Source organism: Rana temporaria, chromosome 6, assembly GCF_905171775.1.
Source record: "Rana temporaria chromosome 6, aRanTem1.1, whole genome shotgun sequence".
NCBI classification, from domain to species: domain Eukaryota; kingdom Metazoa; phylum Chordata; class Amphibia; order Anura; family Ranidae; genus Rana; species Rana temporaria.
This window is the reverse complement of record NC_053494.1, coordinates 133,839,016-133,859,896: the sequence shown is the minus strand read 5'-3', so window position 1 is coordinate 133,859,896 and position 20,881 is coordinate 133,839,016. Positions and strand designations below refer to the sequence as shown.

Below are 20,881 nucleotides of genomic sequence, written 5' to 3'. Positions count from 1 at the left end.
GTAAACTTAAAATGAAATAGCTGTATTGTTATCTGATTCTTGAGCGATGTATTGCTCCCTTTTCGGTTACTGCTTTTCTAAAGACTGCAATGTATTCCTGCAGTTTCCCTCCTGTCTCTTGTGTGGTTTAGAGTCCAGTGAATGACATTTGTCAACTTTGATACATGACCACTTATGCATCAAAGACATATCCCCACTGAAATCTCCTAAAAATATGCTTTACAGCAGCGACCCCCAACCTTTTTGGCATTGGGGTCCGGTTTAGTGGAAGAAAATCTTGCCATGGACTTGACCGGGGGGGGGACGGGGGGGACGAGGGGGTACGGGGGGGGGAGACGGTGGTGTTGTGTTCTGCGGCCATTTTGTCGGGGAAATGGCTGATGTTAGTGCTTCAATCATGACGATACCATGACTGATATGGTGTCAAGATGATTGCAGCGCATTATTTCTTATATTACATTGTAATATAAAATGAAATAGTTCAACTCACTATAATGCAAAATCAGTGGGAGCCCTAAGTGTGTGTCACTTGCCAATGTCGCCTGCCACCAGATGTAAAAAAAGGAAGCCCAAAGGCTAACGCTGCGCTAGAAAAAAAGTTATATAAATAAAGCTAAATGTGAATATGAATGCAACTGTCAGCACCTTAAAGTCTAGTACCAAAAACTTAAACAAATAAAGAATATACAAAATAGATAAAGCGCTAAATAATATTTAGCAAAATATTAAAGTGAAAAAACAGTAAAAAAGAAAAACTAATGCAGAGTCCCATTGAAAATCAAGTCCATAAATAACAAGGGAACGACACCCATCCATGCAAGTAAAGATGTTAAACTGCAAAGAAGAAATCGTGATAAAATCCTTCAAACAAAGTGCGTCCAGCTTGACACCCAGGTGAATAGATAGCCCGCTTACTGGATAGCAATGACCACTAAACAGTAGTCTCACCCAGCTCAGGGAAAAAACGGTCTCCCCAGGACCCTTGGTAGTATCCGGAACTGCAGCTAATGTCTGGTGGTGCTCCCAAAGGATTTGCAATCATGTTCATCCTGTGCGGATACTACCAAGGGTCCTGGGGAGACCGTTTTTTCCCTGAGCTGGGTGAGACTACTGTTTTCTTCCCGTGTGATTTGTCAGGTCTAAATGTAAATTGAATGGGAATTTTAAAGTAGAACTGAATTTTTTAAGTCTCCTTTTTTTCTTTGACTTTCTAGGGCCCTCCCGTCCCTGTGCTTCCGCCGGCTGATCAGAGATCGGCTCTTGACTATGTAACCCTGAAGCGATGACCTGAAATCACTTCTTGTTTACCTGGATGTCAACTGCGCCATTTAAAAAAATACTAAAGCATTTGAAAACACCAATCTTGGTGTTTTGATTGTTTTTAAGAGCATAGGAAGGATTTGTGGTCTTACAGACCCCATAGCTCTCCATAAAGAGTACCTATCACATGCCTATTGCTGTCACAAGGATGTTTACATTATTTGTGACAGCAATAAAAGTGATAAAAGAAATGTTTAAAGGGGTTGTAAAGGTTTGTTTTTTATTTTCTAAATAGGTTCCTTTAAGCTAGTGCATTGTTGGTTCACTTACCTTTTCCTTCGATTTCCCTTCTAAATGTTTATTTTTTTTTCTGAATTTCTCACTTCCTGTTTCTCCTCAATAAGCTTGCCCCCATCATCCGAGCCATTTTGGCTGGGGGTTAGTCATCCAGAACAGCTTACTGAAGAGGAACAGGAAGTGAGAAATTCAGACAAAGAAAAAAAACATTTAGAAGGGAAATGGAAGGAAAAGGTAAGTGAATCAACAATGCACTAGCTTAAAGCAACCTATTTTGAAAATAAAAATCAAACCTTTACAACCCCTTTAAAGTAACAGTGTTAAAATGTAAAAAATAAAAATGTAAAAGTGTCCCCGTCCCTCTGTGCTCATGTGCTAAGGCGAACGCATACCTCCCAACTTTTCAACTTCAGAATGAGGGACAAATGAGCATACCCCCCGAACAAAGTTGTTGAGCGGGGGGGGAGGTCCGCGGATCAAAGTTGTTCAGCGGGGGGGGGGGGGGGGGGGTCCACCACGGATCAGAGTTGTTGAGCCGGGGGGGGGGGGTTGCGCGGATCAAAGTTGTTAAGTGGGGGGGGGTCCACGGATCAGAGTGAGTTGTTGAGGAGGGGGACGCGGATGCAGCGCATCAGAAGGCATCACATCACAACATCACAACATTGCAACACACAGCAATATGCTGCAGCGTGGAAACTTAAATGGAGTGTAACTTTGTACATTCTCAATAAAGTAAAAAAAAAAACTGTGATGTGTTTGGCAAAACAGACCCGCACATTGAAATAGAGCGCTTAGCATACTGCTAGTGTAAAACATCCTGTACAGCATGCTGTAGAGAAGGACCCTTGCTTTTCACCTCGCTGAGTCAGAGGTAACTCATTCTAATTAGCAGGGAGCATAAACATTTCTCTAGTTCTGACTAGTTGGACTTCTGCAGAAAATCATTTGCTCTCACACAGTCTATCTCTGTGGCATTCTGGGAAGGAAGACAGGATTTTTATAAAATTTATAAAGTGTATAAAATTTAATTGTCAGACTTTTTGCTTTTTGTTTTGATACCCAGTGATTTAGCTGATTAAAGGTGTTAAGTTCAATTGTGATTTAAGTCAGAATTGTTGCGTATCATGGAGAACATTAGGCTGTCTTGTACTGTATATTATCTTCCACCATAGGTGTGCACAGCCTAATGCATTAGGGTGTGCACCCTTAAGCTCAAACACACATGTATGTGTATGTATCTACATATATATGACCCCGGTACATTGATCTTCCTGCTGGCACAGTGAAAGAGAAGAGCATAAACACTTCTCTTATGGCAGAACCGGTAAGAGGGAGATCTTTCCCATGTTCCTGTTGCTACACAGCTCGATAACACTAATGCACATGGGGTGATTAGGGTGTTCCTGGGCACACCCGGCACACCCTGTGTGCACGCCTATGTCTTCCGACGTTTGAAACATACACAGCATATACACATACCTTGATTCTGATCCAGTTTGAGTCCTAGTTCATGTTTCAGAAAAGGAATACCATGTGGCGCCCCAAATTTCACAGTTAATACAGCATTGATAAAAAATTACTTTGGTCTATTTACCATTTTCTTTGATAAATATATATATATATATATATATATATATATATATATATATATATATATATATATATATATATATATATATATATATATATGCAGTGAAAATGGACCTTTGGTTAAAAAAAAAAAAAGAAAAGTTGCTTCTAGTTTAGAATTTTAACACCATTCTATGGATTTTGCTTTCTAGGTCAGTGTGAAAATTGTTATTCCCATTTGATCCCCAATCTTAATAAAGGAATGTATAAATGCAATACAAACATTTAGGAGTTACAGTATTTAAATTGTTGTTCTTCATACCTCTTCTGACAAAGAGAAGGGTTATGGGATTGCATGCAGCCCACACCCCCAAAACATTAAACCGTGTTATATATAAATCTAATTAATTCCCCAAAAATACAGCCTAAATAAGAAAAAACACACGGAACAACCTATTGGCATAAATAATGGCCCTGTATTGGTTTGCAATAAATTATAAAATATTTCAAAATAATTTTTATTCAACCATAAATATTCAAGTAAAATTAAATCTATCTAGAAGCTCCGTTATTAGAACTCGAGCCATAAAAATGAAAATAACATTAAAGTCCCCCCTAGAAATCCAGGGTGACTTTCATACCACATAAGTGCCAACGACGGGAAGGGAGGGAAGGGAGTGTAGCTCTTTTGCTAAGGCCTGACCAACTGTGAAAAATCCTGTCAGGCAAACATATTTACAGGGGTCCTAAGCTTACTAGAACCTTCCACAGCTTATGATTGGTTAAAAAAATTCCCCTCATAACTTTTAAAGTGACAGTAACCTAAAACACTATACTGTATTACCTCACAATAACTATTACATTTTTAACCACTTAGAGATCCGCGCTATAGACAAAAGACGTCCACAGCGCGGCTCTCAAGTGCCGAGTGGACGTCTTTAGACGTCCTTTTATGTGCATTACCCGCGCGCGCCACTGGGGGGCGTGCGGGGGGTAAACACTGTCCCGTCGCATCGCCGAAGAGCCGATGCGTGTACCAGGCGGCCGCGATGTCCGCCGGGTACACGCGATCGTCGGTAACACAGCAGGAACGTGGAGCTCTGTGTGTAAACACAGAGCTCCACGTGCTGTCAGAGGAGAGGAGACCGATCTGTGTCCCTTGTACATAGGGACACAGCATTGGTCACCTCCCCCAGTCACCCCCCTCCCCCCACACAGTTAGAAAACACCTAGGATACACATTTAACCCCTTCCTCACACCCTAGTGTTAACCCCTTCCCTGCCAGTCACATTTATACAGTAATTAGTGCATTTTTATAGCACTGATCGCTGTATAAATGTGAATGGTCCCAAATTTGTGTCAAAAGTGTCTGATACGTCCGCCGCAATATCGCAGTCTCAATAAAAATCTCAGATCGCCGCCATTACTAGTAAAAAAAAAATAATAAAAAAAAACATAATTCTGTTCCCCATTTTGTAGGCGCTATAACTTTTGCGCAAACCAGTCGCTTATTGCGATTTTTTTTTTTTACAAAAATACGTAGAAAAATACGTATCGGCCTTAACTGAGAAAAAAAATAGTTTTTTTTAAAAAAAAATGGGATATTTATTATAGCAACAAGTAAAAAAAATATATTTTTTTTAAATTGTCGCTCTTTTGTTGTTTATAGCGCAAAAAATATCAAATCAAATACCACCAAAATAAAGCTCTATTTGACTAGTTTTGCATTACCCAATGGCAGCTGTGGTTGCCAATTTATCTATTTGCTGCAACAAAAATATATATATATTTTTAAACATCTCTCTGTACTAAATAAATGTTTGTCTAAGTACTTTACTGACTGAGCTATCCTCTCATTTCAGACAGCAACTTTGTGTTGGGCAACGCACAGGTGCTGAACTTGTTCCCCATTGTCTATTGCTCGGATGGGTTCTGTGACTTAACTGGCTTCGCCCGGGCTGAGGTGATGCAAAAGAGCTGTGCCTGCAAGTTTCTCTATGGCCAGGAGACCAGTGAGCAGCTTAAAGTCCAGATTCAAAAAGCCCTGGATGAGAAAAGAGAATTTAAGACAGAAATTCTTCTCTACAGAAAGAGCGGTGAGTAATATATAACTGCATGATCTCAATTGCTTTCCTTCTCCAGGATAAAAAAAAAATACATAAATTGCTGCACCTGTAGACCTTCCACTAAGATGCAGGGCTTTCTGCTTGGGTCCATTGATATTTCTAAACGAATCCTCTCATTATTTGTACATCAAACAATATCTATGATTATGGGCAGAAAAGACAACACAGCTATTTTTGCATTATTAGTATATAATGTTGCCTACAACTGTAGAATTCTGTAAAACAGCTGAATATTTTAAATGAGTCTACATTGTTTATATATATTTAAACATGTTATATGCTACTGCTATCTGCACAAGGCAAAGTCTGTTTTGAATTACATAATTTTCTATCAATCCAGATCTTTTTGTGAGGACAAAGTTGAGCTCAAGGAATCTGAGCTGAAGACCTTATGACTTGCACTTAGGATCAAAGTAGTCTTTATTTAATCTATGTACATAGTACATTTAATGGTTTTCCACAGCCATCATTTCTAAAGGGACAGTCAGGGAAGTGGTAGAGGTTATCAGATTGTGTGAAACATATGATATCCACTTACAATCATCATTCACGTATTTGAACCACCATACTTCTTAGATCTGTATAAACCATTTGTCCAATCCCTTACAAACTCATTATAGTGCCAAAAACAGAAGATCTATGATCATGGTTTATGTTTATCATTACCATTGACCTATGGGGGCTGTCGTGGTGGATTGGATATACTGTACATGGGCAGATCAAAGGTTCGCCAAACCTCTGTGCATTTCACGTACCTTAGAATAGTTATTGTTATATGTTAGCTGGTAAGATAGCGCAGGGGGCTAATGCTCCTTTGCAGCAGTCTGGGATTGCCTGTATCCCAAGGGTTGCAGGATTGATCCCGGCGGCGTCCACTCAGCCTTTCATCCTTCCGAGGTCGGTAAAATGAGTACCATTGAGTTGGGTAATAATGACAACCATTATCAGCGCTTAGACGCAACAGTGTAATTGGCGCTATATAAGTGTAAGCATTATTATTATTATGAAGGCTTCAACTGTGCATGGGCCTTCACTGCTTATGTATTGATCTGATTCCTGTAGAAATTAAGCTGTAAATCATTTGTCCAGTCCTCCATAATGCCATTATAATGTTCAAACAAAAGGTCTATGACCTTGGCTTCTCTTTGATTTTACCATTGGCCTATAGGGGCTGGCATAGTGGATTGAATACACACAAAACCTTCCACAATCCTCTGTGCAATTAACTTACCTTACAATAGGGATTCTTACATTAAGAATTCACTTGTGCACAGGCCTTCACTGCTAATGAATTGATCAGATTCCTGTAGATCTGAAGCTGCGATGCCCTGTACACACGATCGGTTCGTCTGATGAAAACAGACCGATGGACCCTTTTTTATCGAACAAACCGATCGTGTGTGGGCCCCATCAGTTTTTTTCCCATCGGTGAAAAAAAATAGAACCTATTTTAAAATTTTCATATGGTTAAAAAACCGATAGAAAAAACGATTGTTTGTGGGGAAATCCATCGGTCAAAAATCCACGCATGCTCAGAATCAAGTCAACGCATGCTCAGAAGCATTGAACTTCATTTTTCTCTGCACGTCGTTGTGTTTTACGTCACCGCGTTGGACGCGATCGGATTTTTAACCGATGGTGTGTAGGCAAAGTATGAAAGTCAGCTTCATCGGATATCTGATGAAAAAAAACATTGGTTCATTTTCATCAGACAAACCGATCGTGTGTACAGGGCATTACTCTTACCTGCCAGCAAGAGTATTTGTATTGTTTTCTGTGAATTGTGGTAAAAAAATTGTTCAATATTGCAAAACCGTGGGTGTATACCAGGGCTTGAGTTAGGGAATCATTGTTGTAATCTTTTAGGGTGTTGAAGTTTTAAAATCATGTACAGTTACAAAGCTGCCTTGAACATTGCTGTAATAAAAAAAACCTGGAAACCTTAAATAAATATAGAAATAAAGATTTTTTTTGCATGTAGTGTTTACATTTAAGGCTTATTAATATTGATTTGTGTCAAAACTGAATTAAGTATCTCTGCTAATTATCATCTATAAAGGATACTACTGCTACAATGCTTTCTAGTCTATAATTATATGTGCTTGTAAACTGAACCTAAGGTCAGGATCTTACCAATATAAGCCATACTTTTATTACTTCCAGAACCAACCACTCCTTGTTATTAGGTGGGCACACATGGCATGATATTCTGATGGCATCAAGGATGTGGCCCCACTATCAGTTGGTACCAACCACCATACTATTCTTCAGGAGCAGGAAGGATGTTTTGAGATGGGGCTGTTTTTGTGGTAGTATGGAGCATGATCAGTCAAACTTCATTACTATTAAGCAGGTAATGAGGGGTGGCTGTCAATGTTACATAGTTACATAGTTACATAGTTAGTCAGGTTGATAAAAGACTCAAGTCCATCCAGTTCAACCATACAAAATAAAATAAAAAATATTGTACAATACAATATACCCAATTCTATACTCACAGTTGATCCAGAGGAAGGCAAAACAAACAAAACAAATTTCATTCCTTCCTGATCCCCCGAGAGGCAATCAGATTTCCCCATGGATCAACTCTACCTATAAATGTTAGTACCCAGTTATATTATGTACATTTAGGAAAGAATCCCGACCTTTCTTAAAGCAATCTACTGAGCTGGCCAGAACCACCTTTGGAGGGAGTCTGTTCCACATTTTCACAACTCTTAGGCCTCGTACACACGACCGGTCGTGTGTACATTTTCGTCAAGGAAACTGTCGAGAAACTCGACGAGCCAAAAAGAAAGCATGTTCTCTATTTCCTTGACGGGAATGGAGAAAATTGGCTTGTCGAGTTTCTCAAAGGCTTCATAAGGAACTCGACGAGCAAAACGATGTGTTTCACCCGTCGAGTTTCTCGGTCGTGTGTACGAGGCCTCACTGTGAAGAAACCTGTCCGTATTTGGAGATGAAATCTTTTTTCCTCTAGACGTAAAGAGTGCCCCCTTGTCTTTTGTGTTGACCACAAAGTGAATAACTCAACACCAAGTTCACTATATGGAGCCCTTATATTTTTGTACATGTTGATCATATCCCCCCTTATTCTCCTCTTCTCAAGAAAGAATAAATTCAGTTTCTCTAATCTTTCCTCATAGCTGAGCTCCTCTATTCCTCTTATCAGTTTGGTTGCCCTTCTCTGCACTTTTTCCAGTTCCCCGATATCCTTTTTGAGAACTGGTGCCCAAAACTGAACTGCATATTCCAGATGAGGTCATACTAATGATTTGTACAGGGGCAAAATGATATCTCTGTCTCTGGAGTCCATACCTCTCTTAATACAAGAAAGGACTTTGCTGCCTTTGGAAACTACAGCTTGGCATTGCATGTTAATATTGAGCTTATGATCTACCAAAACCCCCAGATCCTTCTCCACTACGGATTCCCCCAGTTGTACTCCCCCAGTTGTACTCCCCTAGCATGTATGATGCATGCACATTCTTAGCCCCCAAGTGCATAACTTTACATTTATCAACATTAAACCTCTGCCACATAGTCGCTCAATTAGACAGAGCATTGAGGTCAGCTTGTAAATTGGACAAATCCTGTAAAGACGTTATTCCTCTGCATAGCGGGGTGTCACCTGCAAAGACTGAAATGTTACTTTTGATCCCAGACCCAATATAATTTATAAAGATATTAAAAAGTAAGGGTCCCAGCACTGAACCTTGGGGTACAAGATAAATAAAGGAGTCAAATTACGCATATGGGAAAAAGAAGACAATATGGCAAAACTGAAGCTTTGAATACGCTATATATATATATATATATATATATATATATATATATATATATATATATATATATATATATATATATATATATATTGAATAGATTACAGCAGTGGTTTGAATTCATTCCTGTGGCCTCATGTATGACATCTTGTATTTTGAGAGCGTTTTGCAAGATATGCAAACATTTTAAATACATTTTGACTTGATATACAAGCAATGCCAGAAAAACTGCTTTTGGCCGGGAAAACCGGACTTGTGTATGCTTCCTCGCAGTTTTCCCAACAGTAAAACAGCCGGGAATCCCGGCGGGAAAATAGAGAACCTGCTCTCTATTTTCCCGTTGGGATTCCCTGCATTTTTTTTCCCATCAGATTTACTAATACTTTCCTATGGGAAACACTGCGAGGCAGTGCCTATGGGATTCCTGGCCAAAGCTCTCATGGCAGTTTTCCTGCCGGGTTCTTTGCTTTTCCCTCGGGAAAATTTTTACCGCTGGGAAAATCGAGCGTGTGTACAGGGCTTAAGTGTAGCAATATGGTTACATTTAATGAAGGTAGAACATTTAGCAAGTCACATGGTTGATGATTAAAAGAGGCACATCTAAATATGCAGTAATCCAGGGTAAAGCTGTCCATATAGACTGTCCTCCGGACCACCATTGTCCCTGCCACGCTGCGCTCCACGAGCAGTTAAAGCCTCACTTTCAGATCACTGTACTGCAGGGTAGTCTTCCCGGTCATGATTGCAGACTGACAGCGTTGAGAGCCTGCGGTGCAGAGGATGGTCTGTGTGAACAAATTTACCCCGGATTCCTGCATACTTAGATGTGCCAGTTTTAATCATCAACACTTATAGGCGCCTCTCTTCTTTTTTATACTCTGTAGTTCCTGCTGGATTTTGCATCTAATCCCCTTGTGGGGGCTGCAATTTGTGGATAGACATTTCATGGTTACACATTGCTATAATCTTTTTCTGTAGACTCTAAATTGAAGGACTTATGAATAATTGGTTATGGAATCCTCTGAGATGACATTATTTCTTATGGGGAAATTCGCTTTGATATAAGAGTGCTTTGGATTACAAGCATATTGTCGGAAAGAATTATGCTTGCAATCCAATGTTTTCCTGTAATTAAAACTGATATGCTCTACAGTCCAAAATCTAAAGACTATTATTTCATTGTGAAAAAATAATTTAAAAGTTGTTGCTGGAGTGATCTGTGACTAATTACTTTCCTTGGAATTGGTATAGAAGCTTTGCAAATAACAAATAAAAATGCTAAGCAAAATACAGGAGGCCTGTATTTTAAATCAAGCTGATCTTTTTTAAAATATCTCTAAAAAGATGAAAAAAAAAAACATTTTGGTTGTTTTAAGTACACATTGAAATTATAAAGCATAATCCACAATCCCTCTAGGTAAGCCATGCCCTTAATACCATAACAGACTGAATATTATTTTTGATCAAGGTAATAATTATAACTGACATGGTCCACAGTCTAAAGTCTAAAGAGTATTATTTCATTGTGAAAAAATAATTTAAAAGTTGTTGCTGAAGTGATCTGTGACTAATTATTTTCCTTGGCTTTGGTATAGGAACTTTGAAATAACTAATAAAAATGCTAAGCAAAATAGAGTACACATGAAACATTTCTCCCTGATGTGACTGAATATATGATTGTATGCAAAAGTGTCCATACAGGACAGTTCCTACCCTCAGGAATAGTGAGAATCTTGCTTCAGATTATGACCTCCACAACCCTGGTGCCAACCTGTAGCCCATTGGTATTTACTGTGTGGCCGTTAGGGCCCCTGCAAACAGTAGTCTGTGTTTTCCCTACCTAGGTAATTACTCAGGCCAATGAAGGAAAAACATTGTTTAGAATGGATCTAGTAATTATTGACTTGGTTTATGTCTTACTCACTAACCTGCTTTTTCGGTGCTGTCATTACGTTTTCTCTTTTCGTGCCTTTTCCCTCTGATTTTTATGATGTTTTTTTGCTGGGAGAAATATAAAATGTGGTACAAGTAATTTTAAAGCAGATCCTAGGGAACAAAATGTAGAAGAATTGATTTGTAAAGAGGCTGTAATTACAGCAATGTTTAGCAGTTTCATGCGATTTGTCGCCAGCCTATGACTGTCTCCTGAAGCATGTCCCCAGGCTTCAGAAATTCCTATAGCATATTTTACTGTCTCTGACCATCTCCTGCAGCATGTCTGCAGTCTGTGATCATCTCTTGTGGCATGCCCTGTAGTCTTAAACATCTCCTGTTGCATGTCTGCAGTTTATACAGAAAGCTGTAGTGTTACATTCACTGTACACTATGTGTGACCCTTTGGTGATGTCAGGGGATACACTTGACTCCCCCTATATAAGAAAGGTTGACCATTAGTATACCAGAATAGAAGATGCATAAGGTCATGCATGCTGCTTCCTGTGAACAAAGCAGAAAACACGATGACTATATGACTATATAAGCCGTTAACTTAACTGGTGGCAGGCACTGTTTATGCCAAGCTCTAACTTATAAGGCCTAGTACACACGAGAGGATTTATCCGCGGATACGGTCCAGCGGACCGTTTCCACGGATAAATCCTCTTGAGGATTTCAGCGGATTTGGATCCGATGGAGTGTACTCACCATAGGATCGAAATCCGCGCCGAAATCCCCTCGCGATGACGTGTCGCGCCGTCGCCGCGATGATGACGCGGCAACGAGCGCGACGCTGTCATATAAGGAATTCCACGCATGCGTCGAATCATTACGACGCATGCGGGGGATCCCTTCGGACGGATTGATCCGGTGAGTCTGTACAGACCAGCGGATCAATCCGTTGGGATCGATTCAAGCGGATAGATTTGTAGACATGTCTACAAATTTTTATCTGCTCGAATTGGGAAATTTCCGAGGATAAATATCCGCAGGAATGTACACACCATAGAATCTATCCGCTGAAACCGATCCGCTGAGATTTTTCAGCGGATGGATTCTATCGTGTGTACGGGGCCTAACATAACTAAATCAAAAAAATCCCCACAGCAGTATGTTATACTATTTATGCCACAGGGTCCTCTTCCTCATTGGTCCTCACTCATCAGTGGGCAGCCCTCAATAATAATTATACACTGGACCCATGACCCCCAGCATTCAGTATGTCCATTACCCCCAGCACTCAGTCTGTCCATAACCCCCAGCACTCAGTCTGTCCATGACCCCAAGTACTCACAGTTTGTCAATGACCGACAGCACTCACAATCTGTCCATGACCCCCAGCACTTAGTCTCTCCAAGACCCCAAGTACTCACAGTTTGTCAATGACCGACAGTACTCACAATCTGTCCATGACCCCCAGCACTCACAGTCTGTCCATGACCCCCAGAACTCAGTCTGTCCATGACCCCCAGCACTCACAGTCAATCCATGACCCCCAGCACTCATAGTCTGTCCATGACTGCCAGCACTCACAGTCTGTCCATGATCCCCAGCACTCACAGTCTGTTCTCAATCTTTCAGTTTAAATGGCACTGTGTGGAATTCAATAAGAAAAATGTAGGACATCTTGTGGCTTAAAGAAAAAAAAGGATGAGCTCCCAATTTAGTCTGAACCCAGGTTAAGAGCAAGGTTTGCATGTTCAAGTGTTTGTCCGAATGCCAAAAATGTTGCCTTTTTAGTGGTAGCTTAGTGTCATATATCATAATATCACATAATGTTTTTAATACTGCTTCTATATATCACAGCTTCCTACTTCCCCTGTCAATGGTTTGTAAAAAAGCAGCAGGTGCTGGCACCCACAGCATCCTTAGAAACCAGTGACATCACCCAATCAACAACATTGACAAAATATGGCCATGGGCCCAATATGGCTTTAAGTTTATGGATAGCATAAGGAATTTATTTGTTCTGGTTCAGCAGGGGGTCTGTTCCTGGATTCTCCACTAATCGGAATGGATTATTTTAGCCTGAAAGAACCCTTAGGCCCCTTTCACACTACTGTGAATTCAAAGTCACACGATTTTACTGCGCTTTTGTGGCCGCGATTTTGCCTGTGTAATTGGCATCAAAATTGGACCAAAGTAGTGCAGGGACTACTTTGAAGTCGGAACGACTTGAAGTCATACTAATATGAATGGTTGTCATTGGAAATCATGGGAAACGACTTGTCATGCTACTTTGCCATCGCAAATCGTGGGACAAGTCGTATAAGTGTGAAAGAGGCCTTAGGAGTTTAGGTATAAAAAATGTGCTCTTTTTCATTTGCGCAAAAGTGGTTACAAAGGTTTTTTTCTAAAATAAAAAATAAGTTATACTAACCTGCTTAGTGCAATGATATTGCACAGAGCGGTCACTTGCCTCCTCTTTGGCAATTCCCCACCAAAGCTGTCTGTTTATTCTTTCTACGAGTGCCCCCTCAGCAAGCCCAGCACTAAAGGGCACTCATGTGGGCACAACGCGACTTGGCCCTGGCCCCCACTCCCTTTTTCCAGGGTTTGATTGACAGCAGCAGGAGCTAATGGCTCCTGCTGCTGCCTTTATGTTCTGTGAGAAGGGAAAGAGGGGAGTGTTACACACAGTGCTGGATGTTTAGAGAGGTGGGGGGGGGGGCTTGGCAATATAACTACTGCGGTAAATACACTTTCTAACAATCCTTCACTGACCTATGTGGATGCAGACACTGTGGATCAATTTATCCTCCAATTTGCAAATGAGACTTCCCAGTTTAACGACACTTAACCTTTTTCCTTTTACTTTTTAACAGTAGCTTAGTACTACTGCCAGTAATCCGTTAACAGCATTCCAGCCTTCTAATCACTAATGTAAACACAGAGCAAGTAGTGGAGGCTTAGGCCAACCATACACGGTGGAAATTTATTTACTGCAACTACGTGTTGCAGAAAAGAATATCGCACAATTCCCCCATCAACACAGACCATGCTGACAGTGGAATCCCTCCTGGGAAAACATTATCTGCTCCTGGTGCGGGCCAGGGGAAGCCATCCCTGCCGGGAGAATACAGCGATTATCGCTAGCGGCTGTAGCAGCCTCTAACAATAGTCGCAATAGAATCTGGCAGGCCCATTAGCGGTTCTAATCTCGGCCAGTTTAACAGGAACCATGTATGGCCGGCCTTAGACCCTACTTGATCATATTTAGTGCTTCTATTGTCAATTTGAGGATAAATCCCCAGAATGGCCAAGTATCCAGATCTGAAATCCATCCAATATGGGCAAAGTTCACATAGACTCAAGTCTGCCATTTTAGTTTGTGTTTTTTCAATTTAAACCACTTTGAAATGTCTTTTTTTTTTCACATTCAACAGTATGTATTTGTTGATTTTTTTTAGAAAAAAAAATCTATAGTGATTCAATATTCTATGACAATAAACATAAAAACTTGCAAGGAAAGGAGGGCAACTTTTTGTAGACACCCACTTTCCTCTTTTGTCTTTATATGTCTTTATATGTTACTGACTTACTATAATGTGCATAATGATATATTTTTCCATGTCATTGTCCATTCCATAGAATCCTTTAATTTATTATTTATTTTATCTATTATGACAGCCACTGATAATGGTTAAAGTGATATTTAACCCTCAATTATAGTAAGCATTTTTGGCAGCTGATTTATTCACCCATTCTTGCCTATGTTTGTTCTGGTTTAAGTTGGTGCCATGAACGCTGCCCCAGTTTTCCCGTTTTAGGATGGCTTTTTTCTCTTGCTGCATCCTATGGATCCACCATTGCATATGTGAACTAGAATTATGTCTCCCTACATTGTGTACTTTAATAGAAACACACAGCTCTGTAGCCTAGAATGGCAAGGCACTCCCCTATTCCTTCCTTCTCCCCCTCCCTTTTCTAAGCTTACATATTGACTAGAGACTTCACTGTCCACTGTTGAGTCCTGTGAGGACTAGAGGTTTGGTGAAGCAGCATTGAGCCAGCAGCATTGAATATTGTAAACTGAGAGTGCTTGTGTAAGAATCATAACCAACAGTTCACTGGGAAATGTTTAATTTATTGAGCTCAATGTGTTAAAGGGGTTGTAAACCCTTGTTTGTTTTTTTATTTTTTTTTAATAACAAACATTTCATACTTACCTCCACTGTGCAGTTTGTTTTGCACAGAGTGGCTCCGATCTACCTCTTCTGGGCTCCCTCAGTGGCGCTGGTGGCTCCTCCCCGCATCGAATGTCCACATAGAATGCATTAAGGTGAAAAACCATGAGGGTTTACAACCCCTTTAAAGTGGATATAAACCCTCCATACACCCAGTGAAGTGAACAGCCTCAAATGATACACAGAGATGAACCATATCTCCCTACATAAGTTTTACATGTATATCTGCTATCTTCACATTTATATACTGTTTAGAAGGTTCAGATTCTTTCTCTTCCTGGTTAACACAGAGTGTGATGCATGGGCATACAGCCAAGATAGCTAACATTGCTGATTGGAGGAAAGGCACGCACCCCCTCTCCACATAGGCAGAGACTCTCAGAGGTGTTTTGTAATGGGGCCAGCTCCCTGCTAATCTATTTATAGCAACCTCCCCCGACAGAAATGTCAGGCTGCTTTTATCTGATGTGTCCGAGAATTTGTCAGGAGTTATTAGGCTGATAACAGAGGAACGGGTCAGAAAAGAGCACCGGGACTTGGCTCTTTGAAGAGAGATAACAAAATACTGCAGATATATTTGCCCAGCTTAAATTTCATGAATTGGGTTTACAACCTCTTTAAGCTAAAAAAAAAAAAAAAACACTGGGGGTTTAATACCACTTTAATACATTATATGTACACCTTTATTTTGATTGGCTTGTAGGGATTTATTTTCTGGTGTTCAGAGCCATTTAATTGTGTATGGCTAACTGCTTGTAGTGCAAAATGTGTCAGCTCTGTTCTTCTGCCATGCTTACGTATACAATAAAGAATCAGAGTGTAGGTGAAGAGCACAGAATTTTTGCTTTTACGGCTGCTGGTGACTAGGCAATAATTATAGTCCTCAACCTACCTGCCTGCTTGTCATTTTTCTGGCTCTTACAACGCAGTTTGTCTCTTTTCCAATATACAGGGAAAGAACTGTTGACAGCACAGACAGTGTATTTCAATGGCTGACAGTGGTTTGAGAGAGACCCTTCATCAGCTTCCAAAGTACAAGAATGGGATACCATTTGTCATTTCCGCACAATGGTTGTCGCTTGTCATGATCAACAATAAATAGGCTCAACTCACAGAGATATAAAGCACGTGTTATTTTTCATAATGACTGTAATATGCAGCCAAAGGGGACTGCAAATAATAGTTACATGAATGAAAAGAACTATCGTTATTGTACATAACCCATGTATTTTTAACATTGCAATGTGAAATGATCCTAAAAGGTTCTTTACAGAGAGGTTCTTTACAGTATTGCTCAAATTATTTCCTGCAGCCAAAGGGATGTATAAGAAGATAATATCCTGGCAACTCTATGAGGACTTTTTATAAAATGATGAGTAGTTTAGGCAGAGTAAATGCTTCTGAATCCATGATTTCCATTTTCACAAGTTAGTTTGCTGGCCTTTTTTTTGCCTCGATTTGGAAAGCTGTGAAAACAACTATGATGAATACAAATCAAAGTAAATAGGAATATAAAAATTAATTTAAATAAGCTGCAAATAGCAACTGATTGGCGCTTGGTGGCAAATTAGCCTTTTTTCCCCAATAACTCTGGCATCTTTCCAGTGCATTTACACGCTTATCCAACTGGAGTTCATGAACTCTGTGCAAAATACTGCATATATTTTTTTTGTGTTATAAAAAAATAAATCAAGTGCCAGCAGTTAAAAAAAAGTTATAAATATATAAAAAATATATAAATACAAAAGTTATAAATATTAGCTAGATAATATAAAGTTAATGCAGGATTTAGAGCTCATTTTTAATGTATGAGCATGTTTTAATGGGTAACATACTCTTCCCTAGTTCTTTTTGTTATTTTTTTTACTCAAGGCATCAGAAAAAATATATCTTACAATAAGATACACATACAGTAAGTGAGATACAAGGCAGGTACAGCATACATTATATGTTCACTACAGTAATAACATGCAATTTAATTAGCAATTCTATAAAGGCATAGCAATGTGGATCCCATATACTGGATTCTGGGTCCACTTAGAGCTAAATTAGAAAGTAGACTTGATATGAAGGTACCTAGTGGGACCTGCTGTATGCTGACTGTCCTGGATTGCCTTTTCTGGTGAAAATTTGGGGTTGATTTACTAAAGGCAAAATGACTGTGCCGTTTGCAAAGTGCAGTTGCTCCAATGCTTAGTAAATGAGCAGAAGCTCTACTGACTTCCATCATCCAATCATGTGCAAGCAAAAATGCTGTTATTTTTTTCCCTGTATTTGATTGGGTATTCTTTGCAAAGTGAACCTTTACCTATTTACTAAGTTCTGAAGCAGTTGCACTGGCAGAGGGCAATTACACTTTGCAACGTGCACAGTCTATTTGCCTTCAGTAAATCAGCCCCTATATGTTTACTTAACCACTTAAGGACCGCCTCCTGCAGATATACGTCGGCAGAATGGCACGGCTAGACACAAGCACGTACCTGTAAGTCCTCTTTAACTGCCCAGCCGTTCCGAAGCTCCGTGAACGCGGACGCGGGACCAGCAGACCCGATCGCCGCTGGAGTCCCGCAATCGCTCCCCGGAGCTGAAGAACAGGGAGAGCTGTTCACAGCTTCCCCGTTCTTCACTGTGGCGCTGTCATTGATCGTGTGTTCCCTAATATAGGGAAACACGGTCAATGACATCACACGTCCAGCCCCGCCCCCTACACTTAGAAACACAGATGAGGTCACACTTAACCCCTTCAGTGCCCCCTAGTGGTTAACTCCCAAACCGCAATTGTCATTTTCACAGTAAACAATGCATTTTTAAAGCATTTTTTGCTGTGAAAATGACAATGGTCCCAAAAATGTGTTAAAATTGTCCGATGTGTCCGCCATAATGTCGCAGTCATGAAAAAAAACGCTGATCACCGCCATTAGTAGTAAAAAAAAAAATGCAATAAAACTATACCCTATTTTGTAAACGCTATAAATTTTTGCGAAAAACCAATCGATAAACGCTTATTGAGATTTTTTTACCAAAAATAGGTAGAAGAATACGTATCAGCCTAAACTGAGGAAAAAAATATGTTATATATATTTTTGGGCAAAAAGTAAAAAATATTGCATTTTTTTCAAAATTGTCGCTGGATTTTTGTTTATAGCGCAAAAAATAAAAACCGCAGAGGTGATCATTTACCACCAAAAGAAAGCTCTATTTGGAAAAAAAGGACGCCAATTTTGTTTGGGAGCAACGTCGCATGACAGCGCATTTGTCAGTAAAAGCAAAGCAGTGCCGAATCGCAAAAACTGTCCGGGTCCTTTACCTCGCTAAAGGTCCGGATCTTAAGTGGTTAAAAAAACGATTAGAAAAAGGTGGGAAATAGAAAATGTATGTACTGTTAATGACAAATACATCAGTTAAAATGTGTGAAAACAACTTATTTCTTAATGGCACCCCAAATGCCGGTAGAAGATGCACATTCTGTTGTTCAGCATAACATGTAAAATACACCCCCGAACACGCATTACAACGCACGAGGCTCACTGCCAAGAAAAGTGCAAGAGCTACTTTAGTAAGTTTATCGCACATAGTAATGCCCTATGCCGCAATGAGTTGCACAGGTGTAAATGGGGCCTCAAACAGAGAAAGGCTACAAATTGGTGAAACAAAGACAATTTTTTTTTATTTTTACATAAAAAAAAAAAAATTACTCTGGGAGGAAGACAGATTTAACTTGTATACAATATTTATAAGGTCAGCTCATGAGACACAATAAAATAGTGCCTAGCAACCAATTAAATGCCAGTTTTCTTTAGTTTAATAAGTAAAATATAGTTTCTGATAGAATCCCATGAGTTTTGTTCTTCGTTAATTTAATTTGCCTTATAAAAAAAGCCTGATAATGTGGTGATTTGAATCAAGCCAAGGGCCTTAGCGTGGAAGAGTGTTACCCAGTCAGCCAGAGCGGTTCCCATCAAACTTCAGATGTATGGGGCTCTCGTGTGCTTATTTCTCTGAGGCCTCGTACACACTCGCCATTTTCCTCGACAGAATCCATCAAGAAACTTGGTGGCAGAGCTTTTTTGCCGAGAAAAACGGCCGTGTGTATGTTTTTCATCGAGAAAACTGTTGAGGAACTCAACGAGAAAAAATGAGAACAAGTTCTCTTTTTCCTCGACGGGAGTCTCAATTTCCTTGTCGTGTTCCTCGTCGGGCTGGTTTTCGACGAGAAAACACGTTCGTGTGTATGCTAAGAAACCCGCGCATGCTCAGAATAAAGTATGAGACGGGAGCGCACCTTCGGTAAAAGTAGCGTTTGTAATGGAGATAGCACATTCGTCACGCTCTAACAGTCTGAAAAGTGCAAATCGTCTCTTACCAAACTTTTACTTAACACGCAGTAACATGAGATTAGCAAAAGCAGCCCCAAGAGTTGTGCCAGTGGAATGGAACTTCCCCTGCCGTTGTATGTGTTGTCCATCACCGCGTTTGAGAACGAGGAGATTTGGTCTTGACCGTGTGTATGCAAAGCAAGCTTGTCAAGTTTCTCCACAAGCCTAACAAGGAACTCGTCGAGGAAAACAATGTTTCCTTTACGACGAGTTCCTCGGTCGTGTGTACGAGGCCTGAGAATTGGAATATTTATTGTTGGGTAGGGTTAAGGATTGAACTGAAAAAATGAAAAATCTACCAGATCATGAAGAAAAGAGACTGGACTGAAGTATGTATGCAATGACATAAATTTAGAGGAAGTTACCATATAGATAAAAGATTTTGTATACAGGCAGCATGTGCTAGATTGTGTCCACGCTGTTTCTAGCTGGATTCCCTGCTGTGCTGTAATGCTCCACATCACACTAACTGGCTGTCTGCATTTGCATCTCTTCCAAATCCTCTTTCAATCACTGCAGTTCAGTGGATCCTCCCCATAGTGGTTTCAGATTTGGATGTTTGTTCATATTAGTCATTATACACAGATGGACTATCTTCAGGGATTACGTTCTTATGCAGTCTCCCTAGCTTTGCTGTGTCCCATTTCCTTTGTTAAAGAAGCTTTAAATTTAGAGGTTATTCCGTAAAAAAAAAAAAAACACTTTTAAAAGCGGACATTGCATAAATATTTACAGTTGATATATATATACAGTAAAACCTTGGATTGCGAGCATAATTCATTCCAGAAACATGCTCGTAATCCAAAGCCCTTGTATATCAAAGCACTTTTTTTACAGGGTATAAAATAGAGAGGAGGCGCCTCTAAGTGTAGCAATAAGTTGCTAAATGTTGTACCTTCATTAAATGTAACCATATTGCTACACTTATGCCCTGTACACACGATCGGTTCGTCTGATGAAAACAGACCAATGGATTTTTTCATCAGATATCCGATGAAGCTGACTTTCATCAGTCTTGCCTACACACCATCAGTTAAAAATCCGATGGTGTCCAACGCGGTGACGTAAAACACAAGGACGTGCTGAGAAAAATTAAGTTCAATGCTTCCGAGAATGCGTCGACTTGATTCTGAGCATGCTTGGATTTTTGACCGATGGATTTCCCCACAGACAATCAGTTTTTTCTATCATTTTTTTAACCATAAGAAAAATTTAAAACAGGTTCAATTTTTTTTCACCGATGGGAAAAAAAACGATGGGGCCCACACACGAACGGTTCGTCCGATGAAAACGTTCCATCGGTCCGTTTTCATTAGACAAACTGATCGTGTGTACAGGGCATTAGAGT

At 39.9% G+C, this 20,881-nt stretch overlaps 1 protein-coding gene across 1 annotated transcript in view; it reads left to right on the top strand.

Annotated features, from left to right (window-relative positions):
* The window catches only part of LOC120943836 (potassium voltage-gated channel subfamily H member 8-like), a 660,728-nt gene that overhangs the window by 218,280 nt on the left and 421,567 nt on the right, over positions 1–20,881 (top strand). The window contains exon 2 of the mRNA XM_040357401.1: positions 4,990–5,223. Coding sequence (XP_040213335.1) covers positions 4,990–5,223 — 234 coding nt within the window. The remainder of the gene's footprint in view (positions 1–4,989; positions 5,224–20,881) is intronic.